This window comes from Crinia signifera, chromosome 7 (assembly GCF_055691185.1).
Source record: "Crinia signifera chromosome 7, ASM5569118v1, whole genome shotgun sequence".
Taxonomy (NCBI): Eukaryota; Metazoa; Chordata; class Amphibia; order Anura; family Myobatrachidae; genus Crinia; species Crinia signifera.
The window spans coordinates 146670572-146691463 of record NC_139223.1 but is presented as its reverse complement, the minus strand read 5'-3'; the positions used below and the strand labels follow the sequence as shown (position 1 = coordinate 146691463).

The 20892-nt window shown below is 38.1% G+C and overlaps 1 protein-coding gene across 6 annotated transcripts in view; it reads right to left on the bottom strand.

Annotated features, from left to right (window-relative positions):
- The window catches only part of LOC146020648 (sodium channel protein type 2 subunit alpha-like), a 203990-nt gene that overhangs the window by 14173 nt on the left and 168925 nt on the right, over nt 1-20892 (bottom strand). For 5 of the 6 annotated variants that reach the window (XM_083153913.1, XM_083153912.1, XM_083153916.1 and 2 more), the window contains exons 21-22: nt 4867-4989; nt 58-339 (exon numbers count right to left, since the gene is read on the bottom strand). In XM_083153913.1, coding sequence (XP_083010039.1) covers nt 58-339; nt 4867-4989 — 405 coding nt within the window. Of the gene's footprint in view, nt 1-57; nt 340-4866; nt 4990-5311; nt 5435-20892 lie in introns of all 6 variants that reach the window. The other variant, XM_083153915.1, reaches the window with a different exon arrangement.

The window sequence follows — 20892 nt, the reverse complement described above, 5'->3', positions numbered from 1 at the left end:
ACTAAGTCTACATCTTAAAACCAATACAGTTGCAGATACATTTTTTTTATAACTTACCACTTGAAGTAAGGAAAGATAACCAAAGCCAACATTATCAAAGTTCACTTTGACAGTTCTCCATCTTGCACTTTCATTCTGGGCCTTAAGTGCCATACAATCTGATTTATTATTGACTATGTCGATTGAAAATGTCTCTTCTGATGTGATATTTTGGCAGTAGCCATATTTTCCAGAAAACATGTTCACTCCCATAATGCTAAAAATTAGCCAAAATATTAGACAAACCAGCAGAACGTTCATGATGGAGGGAATAGCGCCTATAAGGGCGTTAACAACCACCTAGTACAAAATTGAGAGGGGATGAAACATGTTAGTATCAACTTTCATTGTGGAAATTAGATGATACTGGAACAAACATGCAAAACACTGAACAAAACAAAACACAACAAATAAAAAAAAAACGTTGTGCCACCCAACTGAATGATTAAAAGATGAACAAGCACAAAAGTACATATATAGAAAAAAATATGCAAATAAATCAATACAAAAATAAGTGATATGATAACATGAAAATGCAGATGATATATATATATAAGAATTAAATAAATTATATAAAAAATAAGACATTAACATAAACAGAGGGCTCCATATTTAATAAGATTTATGTATAAAAAAGTTGATACTGAACTTATTAAATATAGATTCTGATGTTTAACTAATTCTAGAAAACACAATATGATCCATGGACAAATGGCTGAAAACAAGACAAATGTTAGTAAACATGCATTCTTAAAGTAAAAGTTCACAAACATTTCATGTAATGAGCTTAGACAGATGGTGATTTTTTTTATGATTTTGATAAAAAAAATAATAATGTGATGAATAGAATACCGGTAATGGCTGAAAACAAGAAATATGTTAGATAAACATGCAGATAACAAAAAAATCTAAATGATAAAACTACCTAACGCAAGCAATCTTCTAAATGGACCATTCACAAACTGTTTGAATAGTTGCAGCTATTATTATGTTTAAAGCCAGGCAGGCAGTAATGATGTATTCACTAAGATGATTATTCCATGGAATTATTCCAATGGAAACATTCTTAGCAAATAGAACAATTTCTATTAAGCTGGTAATTCAATGTGCTCAATTTCAAACTTCAGTCTTTAGTCATCTTGTCTAAATTTAATTTGAAATAAGTAGATAAAGGATTATTAATTATAAACACCTTATATATTGGTAAATTATGCTTTTTAATTTAAGCTGATTAAATAATTTAAACTAATTTTGGAAAATTGTATTGCCATAATTGAACAATAACAAAATATGTAGGTACATAGTCAAATGTGCATATGACACAATATTGAGTGCATATGTATTTCCGAATGACTAAATAAATACATTTTCTATAAAAAGATATATATACAGGAATATTACATACTTACTGCGATATTATAAGATCTTGCCATATGTATATTATAGATAGGGAATCAGAGAATTCCATTCTGGCATCCTGCTCACAAAACCATCAGCCTTAAGTTAAATGAAATGTAACAAAGCCCAAATATATTTTTTTTAAAAAGCAATGCATGCAACTTCTGTTTAAGAAAGTTGCCTATATTTGTAAGTAAAAAAGATGAAACGTGAAGTCTTGAGGTAATTTTTCCCTTTAATGCACCCTGGAAAGTGGTACCATGACAATGTATTATTAAAAAGATAAATAATATTAATTTTATAACTAATAAAATATATATTGTTTAGAATGAAAGGCTATTAATAAAATGACATATTGTGTGTAAAAAATGTAAACGACCTTTGATTTGTATCTTGTAATTGCAAAAATAAATATTAAAAAAAACTTTTTCCTGGATTTTCCACAATTTTATATATGAGCTTTTATATAAGCACTCCAGCATTAAGTATTAATGGTTTTGCATAGAGCTGTAGAACGCAGCCAACAGTTTTATCTCAAATATTTCAATCTCAAATAAAATGTACACATTTTTTATGTCTTTAGTTTAATTTGTCTGTTTTTCATTAACTTTATTATTACATTGTATACACAATGTTGATGTTTAATTAATGAGCAGACCCTTGGGGACAAAATATAGACCATTAAAACCATTGACTATTTTTGTAATCCTATCGCCCAACATCTCACTGCAGACGTAATATTTTTTTTAATAGTTTATAGTGATGCTTTGTACATATGCAATTAAAATTGTAAATACTTTCCTTTCATTTTAATGTGATTACAATCTCTTCTTTCATAGTTGGTAAAAGCCTCAAAAATAAAAATAAAACACATATACTGTACTGTAAAAGTAAAACAGTCCCGTTATCGCAAGGTATATGAGTTCTTGTACAAATAATAGTGAATTCCTTGCAACTACTACCAAAAAGAATAATATATGACATTGTTGAGAAGAATTCACTATTTCTTTGTACAAGAACATTACGAACTTGGACCCCAAACCTGGGAATGGCGAGGATCTTGGGAATGGTGAGTGCAGTGGATAAGTGGTATTATCTTTTTGGGTTAATTATTTTTATTTTTAGTTAACTACTGATATTTCCTTATTGACCTCTGTGTAAGTTCATTTATTTTAAAATATATGTAAAAAATGTATATGATAAATATACATGATAAAACAAGAAAGAAAAAAATTAGATTTATGACTTTTAGACAGCTACATCATGTCAGTCTTACTATAATGTATTTTTTAAGCTTTAGACTGATTTAAATCTAGGCTTTCAAAAGAAAACTACCTGTCCTTAAAAAAAAACAGTTTTGGCGCAAATAAAATGGAATTATATTTGCACAAACCCATGCAAGTCAATAACAGTTTCTGTAACTATTCGGTTAACCGACGCAAGTGGAACTGTTCTGGGATTTATTTACAAATATTTATGAGCATTTTAAAGTTCAATCTCAGCAGAGTAAAAATTCTGAATTAAATCCATTTAACTTGATATACTCATTGTAATTTTTTTTAATGGACTAGAAGTTTGAAATACAATTTAATTTAAGTACAATCCGGAGAGCATGCATATCTGACAGTTCAACTTTAACTTCATTTTTTTAAAGTTGAAATGTAAAATTGTTTTAAAAGTCAAGCAGTGTTTAACATGCTTATGTGCTTTTATCATTGAATGCATGCATTGGAATATTGTTTTTTTGGCTAAATCAATGGAGACTATTGCTGCACTTCCTGTACACTTTAGAAATTAACAATTATAAAAATAGCGCTGAGAATATAAAATAGTATATGCTTAAATGAACGTGTATAGTTTACAGTATAGTGCTGATTGAAATGTATTATTTAGATTTAAAAAAACAGTACAATCCATATTAACAATACCCAATTTAGACTAATAATTTCACAACTGTATTTTTTCTCCTAAATTAAAATAGCTATCTAATGGGCCTTAAAGTCAGAGAGTTTTTGTGAAAATAATTACCAATTTATCAGTGACTGACACACAGGAAATGTAATATAAATGTACAACATTAAGAGCATGTTGCCCTACTTACTGTATTTAAAGAATTCCACTATGGACACCTTAAGCCATAGTAGGCATTCTCAGCTCACTGAACTTAGTTATAAAATAGCAAAAGTTTGAGTTTTGTATAGCAAATATATGGAATCACTAAGGATGTATATTTATGAATGGGCCCATTTAACACAATGGTTACTATTTTATTATTCTAAAACATTGTTTGGTCTTCATGCAAGTTAGTTTAGTTTAGTATGACCTTGTGTGTCAGTCAGCAGATACTTACATATAACTGCATATAAAATATTGCAGAATATGTTTATGACCAAATGGTCAAGTTAAAAAATGCAAATGTCATGTGAGTCATTTAAGATTTTTAGACAGTGATTCACCACATACGATATGGCAACAGACAGTGGTCTGGGATAATTACTCTAAATCTTTTGGTGCCATTCAGGTGAACATTGACAATGTATCCATGCGTCTGATGAAAATACAATTATTTTCTGATAGCAGGTAGCCTTAGACACTAAATCAAAGGGTCTATTAAACAGAAATATTTCAAGTTCTGAATGCTTATCTGTGCTTAGATATCATATATATATATATGCTTAAAATTAACAAGTTATGTAAACAAAACTTTTAATTAAAGTGTACTAATACAAATAATGCACCATTGAAAGAAACCATTGATTGTCCATTGAACATTAAAATAGTTTCTCTTATACATTTAGATTTATCCAATATGTGCCTTATACATCCTCCCAATGTCATCATGGAGCCTACCATAACAGCTGGAACGTGCACCATAGACACTACTGCTCACAGCTCATGTGTGAGAATAACTACAATCTCTTATTTTTATTAATATAGCAACATTTCAGCTGTTAAGAACTATTGTTTGACTTTACATGAAATGTACATACAACTTACATGTTTTGTGCACTTCTATCACCATTGTGTTTAGGACTAACATATTACATGTGCCTCATTTCTTACTTTGCATTTAATGGATAAACAATGCTGTACTGTAGATCTATTAATAAATTGTATTGTTACCTTCCAAAGGTATTCGAAAGCTATTCTTTCTTACAAAAAAACAAATAGATTTAACATAGCTTAAATGTTCAAGACAAGTTAGTATTTCTGTTGAATAGACTCGATTATGATTAAGCTGATATGTGACAGCATATGGGTTTTGCAATGTGTTAAAGCATCCTACCCCATATCTGTTAGTGATAAACAGAACTTATGAGGTTATTGCAGCATCTCTGCATGGATTTATCATTCCGTATGCTTTTATTTCTCACATGCATGATTCAATTCTATGCATGCATTAATTCAAGGTCTTTCGTGTTATCTTACCCTCATCCCTTCAAACCGTGACAGGGCCCTCAGAGGTCTCAATGCCCTTAGTGTCCTAAGGGACTTAATAGCCCCTAATTCTGAGTAGCCCAAGGCATTAGCTATTAAGCTAACCAAAGATACCTATACAAAAACACAAAAGTAATAATCTCATTGGTTTCCTAATTGTTACTTGTGCATTTCAATATACACCGGTAGCTTGTGTAGAAAGATGGTGCCAGGTAGTCTTCTTCATCTCATACCTAAGAGAAATCTTTAAAAATATTAAAGAATGAAGGAATCACAAAACCTGTTAATAAAACCTGTAGGCAAAACAAATATCAGTATTCTTACCCTTTTTTATTGCTGGAAGTCCAGCGGGAGTAGGAAAAAACATATAGCACATATAGAAACCTACAAAAAAAAAAGGAATATGGACTATACCCTATCTATATTTGGGTCTTACCCTTATGCCTTCAAATCTTGATAATGCACGTAGAGGTCTCAATGCTCTCAAGGTCCTTAGAGACTTAATAGCGACTAGTTGATCATACCCGAGGGCCACCGCCAAAAGAGATATGACAGAAATCTGTTTAGAATTAATGGCAATATTATTCAGGGCCTTACTGATTGAGCAGAAAATTGTCCTGAGAAATTGTTGTGATTGCTTCTTATATGGTCTAGGATACTGTTTTCTTTGAAGATAAAAAATTGTATTATATACGCTCTTATATATATATAAGATTATATTATATATATAAGAGCATTAGTCTTGCAGAACTGTAACATAAAATAGACAAAATATAAAACTGTTCAAAACTGAAAATATAAAAAAAAGCTAAAAAGATTATAACGTAAAATATATTGTATATTATTAATTGCAATTTAAAAATCTGTTTTGAAATGTTGGATTTTTTTTTAAATTAGTAAATCACTAAAGTATAATTGTTTAACTATAAAATTAAGAAAACTTTTATTTTGCCTGACATGTTTTTATTATATTCATTATAATTTGCATGTGTGGCAAAATCCTGTGTTTACATTACTTAGTATAGCTTCAAAATAAAGATAACTATTTCATAAAATTAAATAGAAGCTAAAGGTAGATACAAATACAAGTAGTATATTTTATGATTTTGTTTCTTATATGCAAGGAAACAGACAATAATTATTGCATAATAAACAAAATGGATTATTCACAGTTATTGAAAAGGACCTTTTATAACATTATTTTTTTATTACTTGTTGATGCTGTTTAATAGTTGCAAAACCATTCTACTGTGTTTAAATATAATATGATTTGTGTCCTTAAGTTCTTGATCTAACATTTCATTATTGAGGCAGCAAGTGGGTAATGGGAAAGATGTTCTGGGTCAAAGGAAGTATTGTCTACGTAGTTAAAGAGCAATATTAAATCATGTAATTTTGCACTTTTGCTACAAGAAAGCAAAACAAACTTAAAAAAATTAATATGATATTTTCAAATAAAATAAAAATATTGAGTTTTTACATGAATAAACCATTTGACTTTAGATGAAAGATTTGGTTTCACAAATGGAACACAAGTTATTAAACAAAAAAAACAATAATAAATAAATAAATGATGTGCACCACAATAAAACCACACTTCAAACAATTCACACCACTCTAATAATTATTTTCATTAGGATTATACTGCAAGCAGTGATCGAATGTGTACAGAATGTGTTATGCTATATTGTTATGTTATATCATGCTATAATCTTGTTTTAATTGATAAAGTTATTTTACTCACATACAGTAAGTTGCTCTCTCCTCTTAAATCATAAAAAGTGAGTTTTTTTGTTTTCAACTTTGGCTTGTTTTCCTATCAGTTTAAGTGAAGTCTAGTAAAAATAACAATATGAGTTGAAAAAAAAAACACTTCGACCAATGCTTGCCACATAGAATGTCATAGGGGCAACAATGCAGCTGATTGACATACCCGCTACTGAAAAATTTTAGCACCACTGATTCCTTTGCAACTGGCACTCAACCTTAATGATTCTGATTACCTTCCAGTCTTCTTCATTTGGCCTTGATGAAAAATTATGTTTTATTAGTTACAGTACTTACCATGTACTGTTGTTGCACAAGTGGGGAAAGCCTGAAATATTTTTTTAAAATTGAATTTACCGATTTGGAAGAATACATTTTTCAGGTCATGTCAGAGTTTAAAATTATACAAAAATAAATTAAATTTGTTGTAATCTAACAAGAGAGACTGTACTTTAATTTGCTATGAATTCATCCTTGTGTGTCCATATTCACTGTCAGTGACATGACAACTTTGTCGAATGTCCATTTGGATCTCTAAATCTGTTACACCACATGCCAAATAAGGATACATGAACCATTCTTCAATCTCCTGTAAGAGGCAACTGAAAGTGATATTTTTAGCACTTTCAGTTTGTAGTTTGCAAGTTCCAAAATCACAAATGGAATCACCACTATAGCTATGTATCAAGTGATTTCAGCCAGGCTTTAAGGGGTAGGGGTCATAGGATCGACAGTAATTACTTTAGGTCGACAGTCAATAGGTGGCCCACTAGGATGAAACATGAAAAAGGTTGACATGCATTAGGTTGACATGGTCAAAAGATCGCCAAAGCAATAAGTTGATGTGGAAAATGTCGACCTGAAAAAGGTCGACATACATTTTTTTTTTTCATTTTTGTGTGTCTATGTTGACATGGACACTGTATAAGTATACAGTATCCCCTCGTATGGCTCGCTTTACTCACCATGCTTTGCGTGCAGTGCCTCGCTGTGCTTGGCACACTATTATATTCTCCCTCTATGTCCACATGAATAGTTAAGTATGAAAAAAGGCCTTTTAAAAAAATCATGAAAAACTAATGTCGACCTTTACATGTCGACCTATTGCTTGTGTCGATCTTTTGACCACATCGACCTCTTTGATGTGTCGACCTTTTGACTGTTGAACAATAGTGGTCAACCTATGGACTGTCGACCCTAATTACTGTCGACCTATCGACCGCATACCGCTTTAAGATGTATAATAGGGCTGAAATAACACTAAATGTTTTAGTGAAATAAGATGATAAAAAAATAATATTTTATTTTTTGTAGGTTAATCAAGTTTTATTAAATGTGTGTGTTGGGTGTATGCATGATGTTTGTGCATGTGTATGTATGTATGTATGTATGTATATAAGTAAGTATGTTGTGTGTGTGTTGTGTAGGTTGTGTGTGTTGTGTGTATGTACTGTATATATGCTGTGTGTGTTTGGTCTATGTATACTGTGTGTGTTGAGTGTATGCATGTTGTGTGCTCGTTGTATGTATGCATGCTGTTTGTGTTTTTATATACTGTATATATATATATATATATATATATATATATATATATATATATATAGACAGTGGAAAAACAAAGGCACTCGGAGGCTTCTTGGATGAATCAAGGTGGACCAATTTAATCCATACAGTGCAAAAAAGCCTGTCTACGTTTCGGGGATCAAGCCCCCGTCGTCAGGACAATAAGGCTGGTAAATGACCACAGCTGGAAAAAAAACAAAGCCTCCGAGTGCCTTTGTTTTTTCACTGTCTACATTGCTGGCTGTACTTGTTGCAGCCTCCTGACATATGGCAACGGAGCAAGCCACATACACCTGCAGCTAAAGTTAGACCTGAGTGACGGTTCTTCTCCAGTTCCTCATATATATATATATATATATATATATATTTTATATATATAAGTATATATACAGACACCCACTGGTACTCAGAGAGATCAGTGAGATTGATAGGCGGCACTCCACGGACTTCAAATTATCAAATTATATTTGGTGCATAATGATAAAATAATTAATTTTCCACCAGACAACATTACAACACCATTAAGGTCTTTTCATCAGGTCTAGTGTACAAGCGTTATATGGTGAAAAACAGGCAAAACCTTTGTAATGCTTGTACACTAGACCTGATGAAAAGACCTTAATGGTCTTGAAACGTTGTCTGATGGAAATTTAATTCTTGTGTCATTATGCACCAAATATAATTTTATTCCTACAAGTCTGTGGAGTGCCGCCTATCAATCTCACTGATCTCTATGAGTACCAGTGGGTGTCTGTATATATTCTAATACTTGGAGGGCACCGCGGCTAGTGTTTTTTTCCGGAGTGATGATCATCCTATCACTGCTATATATAAGTGTATGTATGCTGTGAGTGCATTGGGTGTATGTTTGATGCCTCTGTGTGTTCGTCCTTTGTATGTATGTATGCTGTTTGTGTTTTTTTTACAAAAACATATGCACACCACATACTGTACATATACAGTACGAAGGCAGGTGGGTAGCCTAGCGCTCACCTCTTGTGTAACACAATGATGTATGTAATTGGTGTATAATGAACTGAGGAAGCGTGTTGTTCCTTTAAGAGGTTTATTGAATATACAAAAGATAATAAAATTGTGCAGTGTATCCCCTGTCTGGCCACCCAGAGGCTGCTGCACGATGGTAATACTTTGCAGACTGGATGGCAGGAGGGCTGGGACACTGCAGTGAGGAGGGTAATGGGGGGTGTTGCCTCTGTGTTAACCTCACACGGGGCAGGGTAGGTGAGGGGTAGGAGACAGTGGTAGAGCCGTGTCAGTTCACAAGGTACTAGATGGTATGTCCACTTGTGGGTACAGTCTTGCACTGATGAGAGGGGAGTACCGGAGGCTGAAGTTACTGATGGCGTGTCCGGTGATAGTCAGAAAGTCTATCCGTGAGGTCAAGGTGAGAGGATGAGTGTCATCGGGTGTTGGCGTCCCAAACCACCCGGTGATACACCCAAGTCTTACCCGATACCTGGACTCGTTGGTTGAGGTCCCACGCCGGAGGTCTTACAGGCTGATGGTACGGACTTGTGCAGGCGGCAGCAGTAGCACACTGCTCTACGGCGTCTTCCGTCACTTCCGGGTTCGGCTGGTAAGCGTGCGCCCGGAGTGTCAGAATCAGCCGGAGCTGTGCGGTCTCAACTCCTGTGACGGAGGAGACTAGAAGATGGAGTGTGGAGAGTGCAAGTATGTCCAACGCGTTTCGGCCGTTACCGGCCTTTTTCAAGGATACTTGTGATGCTTAGTGGAGTGGGTTAAGTACGGCGGCAGGTCCCGCCTCCACAACTTTGATTGGTGAAGTCAGTAGCCACTACGGTGCGTTGTAGCGACGTGGGGAGTGGGTGTGTCTGTGACACACTGCCTGGAATGCTGAATCGTCTTTGCTCAGTGTTTCATGAATCGCAGAGTGCATAATGTACAAGTATGAGGCTTGTGGTAAATAAATGTGCAGCTTTATCCTAAGTGCCCATTATGAAAGTCAATATTCAAGCCATTTGGTTGTAGGGTTTTTAGGGTGAAAATCCAATACAACTCCCTCTTGTTCAGTATTTCTGTGGCGACGTTACATCGACGACTGCATATTTATTTGGAAAGGCACACAAGACTCACTGACAGCTTTCATGGACTATCTCAATCACAATGACAGGAACATACAATTCACAACACAAATAAGTAAGCAATCAGTACAATTCCTCGATCTTGAAATTTTCATTGAATCTGACACCATACAAACCAAAACCTATCGCAAAAATGTTGACGTAAACAGTTTCATTCTGTACACAAGTGGGCATCATAGGCCCTGGTTAGACGGGATACCCAAGGGACAGTTCCGTCGTATCAAGCGTAACTGTTCCAAAACACAAGATTTCGAGATACAGGCACACCAACTAAGGGATCAGTTCATAGAGAAGAAATATAACCATGACATAGTCAATAAAGCATACAATGAGATAGAAAACCTGGATAGAAGCGAGACATTGACAACCAAACCATCAACAATACCAACAGAACAACAAGAGGTCACATTTATTACACAATACAACCAATCCTCGGGACAACTGAAGAATATTTTACAAAAACATTGGCACATTCTGAGACAGGATCATCAATTGCAGACGCATCTGACAGACAAACCCAGACTAATCTTTAGGAAAGCCCCGGATCTCAGACAAAAACTAGTTAGAAATCATATTAAACCCAAAGAACTCATACAGACAAGACTGACAGACAGAAAGGGTTTCCACTTTTGCACCAAATGTGCTGGTTGCAAAAACCTTACAAAAATTACAACTAAAGGAATTGACAGCTGGACTTCTAGTACCACTACAGACACATACAAACTTACACAACATCTGTCATGTGAAACAAAAGGGGTTATCTACCTGTTAAGATGCCCATGTGGATTAGAGTATGTGGGGAGGACGGTCAGACCCCTTAAAACCAGGATTTATGAACACATCCGAAACATTAAAATTGGTTACAGAAAACATAGTGTCTCATTACATTTTTTAGAATCTCATGGATCCAACCCTAAGGGACTCACATTTCAAGCCATAGAGTCACCCAATACTAATTGGAGGGGGGGTGATCATTTTGAAATACTGAACAAGAGGGAGTTGTATTGGATTTTCACCCTAAAAACCCTACAACCAAATGGCTTGAATATTGACTTTCATAATGGGCACTTAGGATAAAGCTGCACATTTATTTACCACAAGCCTCATACTTGTACATTATGCACTCTGCGATTCATGAAACACTGAGCAAAGACGATTCAGCATTCCAGGCAGTGTGTCACAGACACACCCACTCCCCACGTCGCTACAACGCACCGTAGTGGCTACTGACTTCACCAATCAAAGTTGTGGAGGCGGGACCTGCCGCCGTACTTAACCCACTCCACTAAGCATCACAAGTATCCTTGAAAAAGGCCGGTAACGGCCGAAACGCGTTGGACATACTTGCACTCTCCACACTCCATCTTCTAGTCTCCTCCGTCACAGGAGTTGAGACCGCACAGCTCCGGCTGATTCTGACACTCCGGGCGCACGCTTACCAGCCGAACCCGGAAGTGACGGAAGACGCCGTAGAGCAGTGTGCTACTGCTGCCGCCTGCACAAGTCCGTACCATCAGCCTGTAAGACCTCCGGCGTGGGACCTCAACCAACGAGTCCAGGTATCGGGTAAGACTTGGGTGTATCACCGGGTGGTTTGGGACGCCAACACCCGATGACACTCATCCTCTCACCTTGACCTCACGGATAGACTTTCTGACTATCACCGGACACGCCATCAGTAACTTCAGCCTCCGGTACTCCCCTCTCATCAGTGCAAGACTGTACCCACAAGTGGACATACCATCTAGTACCTTGTGAACTGACACGGCTCTACCACTGTCTCCTACCCCTCACCTACCCTGCCCCGTGTGAGGTTAACACAGAGGCAACACCCCCCATTACCCTCCTCACTGCAGTGTCCCAGCCCTCCTGCCATCCAGTCTGCAAAGTATTACCATCGTGCAGCAGCCTCTGGGTGGCCAGACAGGGGATACACTGCACAATTTTATTATCTTTTGTATATTCAATAAACCTCTTAAAGGAACAACACGCTTCCTCAGTTCATTATACACCAATTACATACATCATTGTGTTACACAAGAGGTGAGCGCTAGGCTACCCACCTGCCTTCGTATTATACTCTAGGAGTTTGGACCACTCCAGCCCAGCAGCCCCCTCGACACAAGGAGTATTTAGCGCGAGCACTCACCCCCATATCTACTGTACATATACAGTGTAATGATACAGCACTCTGTGGAGCATATGTTAAACATATTAAATATATTTGCTCGGGTGCCTTCCTTACAGAGACAGCACCGCTAATCATATCTAATATATACCCACTACATTAAATCCTTAAGGAGCCCCCTTGTTTTGCTGTACATACTGTACCCTGAGCCCCCATGAAGTCTTAATCCGACTTTGTCCTACCCATTTTGCATGTACATTTAAAAAAAAAATTACTTAAAATGTTTTATGTATTCCACAAGTATAGGAGCTTTAGTAATAAAACACAAATGAGGTATATTTAACTAGAACGGTACTCTATCCAATCTATCTATGTATCTATCTATGGTTTTCTGCATCTTGACAAAGAGGTCTATGTACCCTGAAATTTGGCCTACAGATGCACATGACTTGTTCTGGACTAAAAGAAGTCTCTGAGTGCTGTTGTATTCTCTTTCAGATTCTAAACATACCTACGCATAGGACACAGGAGCATTTACACCATGTTAGGGTTAGTGTCGATTTGACGCTGACACATAAATATTTAGTTTGTGGAACCAAACTAGTGGCACCTGTTTCTGCTCAGTCACATTTTCTCTGAGGGCTGGTATCCTGAGTGGATATTTACCTCACAAAGTGTACCTTCTAATTATTGAAAAGGCAGTTCAAAATAATTTGTACTAACACCAGGATTACGACTCCAATGTTGGCTCCTTCTGTGTTTTTATGATGGAACCTATTATCTTAAGGCCCCCATACACTATACGATTTTGGGACGATTTCATCCGATTTCGGCACTTTGGGCCGATAACCGGATGAAATTGCCCCAAAATCGTAGGTGTGTTATGTATGATCCGATCCGATGCGTGGTCCCGTGCACATCGGACCGGATGAGGGAGGTCGGACGGTCAGCACATAAGATCATCCGACCTCCCTGTATGCTATGCATATGCCTGCCCACCTGTCAGGCATATGCATGCAGACACCGGGGGGCGGGGGAGCACGGCGGGCAGACACACTGACCTGGCTGGGCAGCTGTGATCACAAATAGCAGCGCTGCCGCTGCGGGACGGGACGGGACGCACAGTGGCGGCTATTAGATTTTTAAAATCCCTGTCAAATGACCGGCCGTTCTGTGATTGGCTGAGAGCTCTCTCAGCCAATCACAGAACGGCCGGTCATTTGACAGGGATTTTGAAAATCTAATAGCTGCCACTGTGCGTCCCGTCCCGTCCCGCAGCGGCAGCGCTGCTATTTGTGATCACAGCTGCCCGGCCAGGTCAGCATCACTCGCCGCCGCCCGCCCCCACTACTGCCGCCGCCCGCCCCCACTACTGCCGCCGCCCGCCCCCACTGCTCCTCACCGCCCTGCAGCTCCCCATTTGTTTTACATGTGATAAATCGCAAGCGATTTATCACATGTAAAAACTGGCTCATCAAGTGCCAAATTGTATGTGAGCCTCCCGGGGAGCTGCCGGGCGGCTCACAGGAGAATTGGGTCCGACTTGTCCTAAGGACAAGTCGGCCTAATGTATGGGGGCCTTTAGAACCAGTAATGTCTTAGTTAAGATTTCACCCGATTTTGATTGGATTTTTTCCCTCTGATGAAGTCTTAAAGACGAAACATGTTGTGTTCAAGATTATCAATCTGCACTCTGTTTGACTGGCTTGAACTGACATATGTTTATAATTGCCAAATTCCTTTGAATTAGCAAATGTGTGTAATGCTTTGAAAATGTTGTGAATTAAATACTTGATTTTATTACTAGAAGTTCTTATATACAGTGTCATAGGAATGTTATTGGTTTCTAGGTGGATATATCACTAGCGCGCTTCATTTATATTTTCATTTATTTTTTACTTCCAACAGTTAGGAACAATAGAGGTGCAGCTACATATTATATATCAGGATGACGAGAATAAATCTCGCCATCCTATGTATATCTCCATCTGTGTATATATATATATATATATATATATATATATATATGTATATATATATATATAGCTTGCATGTAATATCGCACCAGCTTCACTTTAAACAAGATTGACCGTGCCAGGTCCGAATAAATAGGCTCACAGATATTCAAAAATCAATTTGAATGACCAGCACCAGTCCAAATGAAAAAAATCAATATAAATTTAATGTCCAAGGACAAACAAATAGATCAGCCATGATCATGTCAGAAAAACAATTCAAAACACCCAACAGGCATAAAGGAGGCTATACTTAGCATTCTCAGAAAGTTCTTAACAGCGTCTCCTCGACGGCCGTTTCGGTGCCGACGGCCGTTTCGGTGCCAATGCACCTTTATCAAGAGGGGTGACAACTGATGTATACATATCATGCTCTACTTATAGGGCCCCCAGGTGTCAACTCACCTGTGTTGATTAGCGCCGCATTCCCGCCACAGGAATCCTTGATCTCCCCACCACACCACGCCGCACTCTCGGTGCCACCAGACCGGAAATTACCATCAGGCGGAACCAATATGCCGGCCAGTCTGCAGGGGGAAGACCAAAAGTTTCCCGGGTCCCGGAAATGCGTCATCGTATCGAGTGTTGCTGCGACAACCGTAGAAAACAGATATCTGTATCCAAACATTGCCGGAATGCCGCATATGCCTAATGCACATAATCAAACAAAAACAAAACCACTCTAAAGCATAAAAGAAAAAAAGAATTACATAGATAAAGAGTGAGGAAAAACAACATATAGCATTCTAGTGAATATACTATTAAATGACGGGGCATCAGATTCAATGAATAAATGATAAATCACCTATACGGTAACAATACTAGCTCAATATAATGAAATATCCTATCGTGTCATAAAAAATGAGTAAGACTGAACTCCTCATTGAGGCCTTTAGGTCGCATTGTGCACAATTCATATATCCAAAAGCTTTCCTTTTTCAAAAGGATTTTATGTCGGTCGCCACCCCTTCTCAGAGGTGGCACATGTTCAATTGGCATGAACATGAATTCATTTATTGTATGTCCACACTGTACGAAGTGTCGAGCCACTGGTGGCGTGTTAGTGTCCATTTTGATATACGCCTTCTTAATGGACAATCTATGTGCCCCAATTCGCTCTTTTAACATGCGCAAAGTTTTGCCAACATATACCATGTTGCATGGACATCGAATGATGTAGATAACATATTTAGTTTCACAGTCCATATGATGTTTAATGGTGTACTTCTTGCCTGTTAATGGGTGTGAAAAAATATCTGACACGATCATATGTCGGCAATTGACGCATCTCAAACATTTGTATGCTCCAGCTTGCCTTACCAGCCAATGTCTAGACTGGTCAACTTTGGGACTTATATCCGAAAATGTAATTTGTTGCTTCAGATTCTGACTCTTCTTGAAACAAAAAAGTGGTGGATTCTGACAGACACCTCCAAGCACCGGGTCAGTGTTGAGTATGTGCCAATGGTTCAGGATTGAGGCCTTGATAGAGCTTGAGGCCACAGAGTATGTGCTGGCAAAGTGTAACCTTTCGGCAGACGCCTCCTTTGTTTTTGGAGTTAATAACTCCTCTCTGTTTAGGTCTTTACACTTATTTCTTGCTTCTTGCACATCTCTGGGATCATACTGGCGATCTAGGAAATCCCGGCACATTCTGTCAAGCACCATGTCAAGATCATCTGAGCATGAAGTAATACGGACTGCCCTTAGGAGCTGCGAATAAGGCAACCCTCGTTTCAATGGCTGGGGGTGGAAGCTTGTAGCTAAAAGCAGCGTGTTTTTATCAGTGGCTTTTTTGACGAATAATAACAAATTCAAAACCACACTGTTCAAAAAAGCCATTGATAAAAACACTGAGAAGGGGTGGCGACCGACATAAAATCCTTTTGAAAAAAGAAAGCTTTTGGATATATGAATTGTGCACAATGCGACCTAAAGGCCTCAATGAGGAGTTCAGTCTTACTCATTTTTTATGATACAATAGGATATTTCATTATATTGAGCTAGTATTGTTACCGTGTAGGTGATTTATAATTTATTCATTGAATCTGATGCCCCGTCATTTAATAGTATATTCACTAGAATGCTATATGTTGTTTTTCCTCACTCTTTATCTATGTAATTATTTTTTTCTTTTATGCTTTAGAGTGGTTTTGTTTTTGTTTGATTATGTGCATTAGGCATATGCGGCATTCCGGCAATGTTTGGATACAGATATCTGTTTTCTATGGTTGCCGCAGCAACACTCGATACAATGACGCATTTCCGGGACCTGGGAACCTTTTGGTCTTCCCCCTGCAGACTGGCCGGCATATTGGTTCCCCCTGACGGTAATTTCCGGTCTGGCGGCACCGAGAGTGCGGCGTGGTGCGGTGGGGAGATCGAGGATTCCTGTGGTGGGAATGCGGCGCTAATCAACACAGGTGAGTTGACACCTGGGGGCCCTATAAGTAGAGCATGATATGCATACATCAGTTGTCACCCCTCTTGATAAAGGTGCATAGGCACCGAAACGGCCGTCGGCACCGAAACGGCCGTCGAGGAGATGCTGTTAAGAACTTGCTGAGAATGCTAAGTATAGCCTCATTTATGCCTGTTGGGTGTTTTGAATTGTTTTTCTGACATGATCATGGCTGATCTATTTGTTTGTCCTTGGACATTAAATTTATATAGATTTTTTTCATTTGGACTGGTGCTGGTCATTCAAATTGATTTTTGAATATCTGTGAGCCTATATATATATATATATATATATATATATATATATATATATATATATGTGTGTATATATATATAGATGGGGGTACTCAAACAAGAAGAGGCACTCCAGCGGACTTTGTAAAGAATGCAATTTTACTGTGATAAACACAACATGACGTTTCGGGGAAATAATAACCCTGTCTTCATGGTGTACAATACATGTATTGTACACCTTGAAGATGGGGTTATTATTTCCCTGAAACGTCGTGTCCCATTCTCGGTGAATTGCGCGGTTCCATCTGTATATCAATCCGCCGCTAGATTGGTAGAGCATTAGCAACCCAGAGGTGACGATATGCATTGCATGTATAGTGGTGCGCCAAACCGCGCTGGCGGACATGCTGAGAGTGGCTCCATCTGTATATATATATATATATATATATGGGGGTTGGCGGCACTCTGAATGAAATCAGACAATATAGATATAGACAATATAGACAATATACAATATAGATGTAGTGGATACCCACTATATCTATATTGAAAGGTTTCAAGAAATAGGCTACCCAAACCAGTTAATTGAAGCCACAATCATAAGGGTGAGAGATTTACATAGAACACAATTAATTACATATAAAAAAAGACAAGAGTGTATCAGTCAATCAGTGCGCCTGGCAGCCTATTGTGGATACAACCTACAGTGGTGACCATACACCACAAAAAAATGGCAAATGTACAACAGAGATGTAAGTGTTCCCTCCAATGGCGCCTCTACAGAATAATACGTCCCTTAAGATGAGGGGACGATCCTCTTCTGCAGGATTCCTCTGTTCAATACGGAGAAGAGTATTCCCCTCATCTTAAGGGACGTATTATTCTGTAGAGGCGCGATTGGATGGAACACTTACATCTCTGTTGTATAATTAAATATAAAGACAACAAATCTGAACCAGTACAAAAATGAAAAGGTGTAAAATATGTCACTCCGACATCTGCCGTACTTTAAATAAATACTGGCATATAATTACTATCGACCCTATATTGAGAGACAAAATAACACCTTACCCAGAACTTGTGTTTAAAAGATCGACCACACTAAAAAAAAAAATCTACTTTTATCAAGCATGTTACCAATAGCATCCCCCATGCAAATGAGTTTGGTTTGCAAAAACCACAAGGGTTTTTGTATGTGGGAGATGCAAAGTGTGTACACATGGCCTTAGCTGGACTGAATGTTTCAAAGATGGTAAAGGCAAAGAAAGAAAAATTAAAGGATTTATAAACAAATGTTGTTTACCTGTTGAAGTGCAAATGCGGCAAAGCCTATGTAGGTAAAACCAAAAGGTATCTTAAAATAAGAATCCTCAAACTTTTTAGGAACATTAAAAACTGCATGGAAAATCATAGTGTGCCTAGGCATTTTAAAACTTGCAAGAAAAGTGATCCAGAATCTATGACATTTTTCGGTTTAGAACACGTTACACTAGATATTAGAGGAGGAAATAGAGACATACTTCTCTGTAAAAGAGAATCCTTTTGATATGCTATTTACACTGTAATAATGTCCTTCGCTGTTCTTTTTATATTTATTTTTTGTTGATATTCATTGTTTGATATGATTTTTATTGTAGAATATATATACGCTAGACCATTTTATGTAACTTATGCTATCGGCATTGTCTGCTTGTTTATATATATGCCCAGTGCTGTAGAATTGTTGTAATTAACTAAAGGTGAGTGTGTGAGAAGTGTCTGACATACAAGTCAAGCCAGGGTATATAGAGGCAACTGACCGACGCTAGGCCAGCCCTCTAATGAAGTCTCGGTGGACGAAACGCGTAGGTGTGTGGCCTAGCGTCGATCGTAGAAGGAGAGAGTGTAACTGCTCCAACAAATGGCTGTGATACAGTATAAGACCATCCTTTATGCTGTGTACACTGCGGTTGGACTAACTGCCTATTGTGGTACGTGACCCTTCATCTTTTCTTAACGTGGATATTTTAAAAGAAATAAAACTTTTATTGTGGTAAATGCATTTAGGAGCGCTCCTATTTGTTTTTGTAGATATATATAGATATATATCTATATATATATAGATAGATATATATATACTTGCATTAATATCTCTGTATGTCTTTTTCCTTGAAGCAACATGGTGGTGATGGGTGCACTGGGTGATGACTTCCCGGTGCGACTATGGCTTGGGCCGGATACCGCCCCGGGGGGTTGGTCTGGTGAAGGTGAGCACTACAAGAATGGTGAGTTTTTATATGTTATTTGCTGCCCTGATGAAAATGTACTAACATTGAAATGTTGGCGTCCTAAATGGCATTTTGAGTGGTTATTTGTGTGACCAAGTGCCGCCTGTGTGAACTTTACATTGAACATGCTGTATAAGGCGGTATGTTAAGGAAGGCACCGGAACCGTATACCTGCATTGTCAGTGAGTGCCGGGACCACACCGACTATATATATATCTATATATATAGCTGAAAAAAAGGAAGCCCAAACTGCAGTGGTGTGAAATATGAGCAGCACCTCTGACGGAATCCCCTGTTAGTAAGGATTTAAAATTTAGAAACCGAAAAATAAAATAAGGTAGGTTCAGTGGGCGCTATTGCCTAATAAATAATTATTTCAAAACACATTCATGAAATGTTTAATATTAAAAAGGTTTTACAGCTAAGAATATTGCACTATAAGTACATATCGCAGTACAATCCGCCAATTTTGATCAGTAGCGGTGAACAACCGAAGTGGAATCTTAAGATGTCAGCAGTACAATAATCAGATCAAAAGTATAAAGCCAACGCATTTCGTCAAAACATGATTTCATCAGGGTCGGATGTACAGTAAGTTTGCTTGAGTGCTACAACTATCAGTCATTATAGATGCATTTCCTCATACGGGTATATTTCAAAGGGTAATGTATCTGTCGATTTTGATATACTGTATTTTATATATATATATATATATATATATACAGCGTGTTTGTAGCCGGCACGACCAAATAGAGGTCCTGTGGGTGCTGACCCGGTGCCTTCCACTATGGACCTGCAGGTCCCGGTACAGGATACAGGAATGAGGTGGCACTCTCGGATTTGCAAAAAACGTGTAAACGTGCTATTTATTGTCCGACATGTTTCGGGCAAGTGCTGCCCGTCCTCAGGGATCAACAACAGTAACAAAGTGACATGCATAAATACGCCAACAAGTGAAAAAACCCTCCCCCTGCGCCGTGCGGCTGCCCGCCCCTCATACCTGCGTCCTCCGTTAGTCGGTCATGTTACCGCTTCACCTTAGCCGGTGGTGTTCCGCCCAGCGCCATTCAGGAGGCTGTTGCTCTGCCCAGCTCCAAACCCTCCTTGTGACGTCATCAGGCGTCTCACTGCGCCGCGGCTCAGCTGGAAAATCCAGAACGAGGTCTGGTTTTCCAGCTGAGCCGCGGCGCAGTGAGACGCCTGATGACGTCACAAGGAGGGTTTGGAGCTGGGCAGAGCAACAGCCTCCTGAATGGCGCTGGGCGGAACACCACCGGCTAAGATGAAGCGGTAACATGACCGACTAACGGAGGACGCAGGTATGAGGGGCGGGCAGCCGCACAGCGCAGGGGGAGGGTTTTTTCACTAGTTGGAGTATTTATGCATGTCACTTTGTTACTGTTTTTGATCCCTGAGGACGGGCAGCACTTGCCCGAAACATGTCGGACAATAAATAGCAC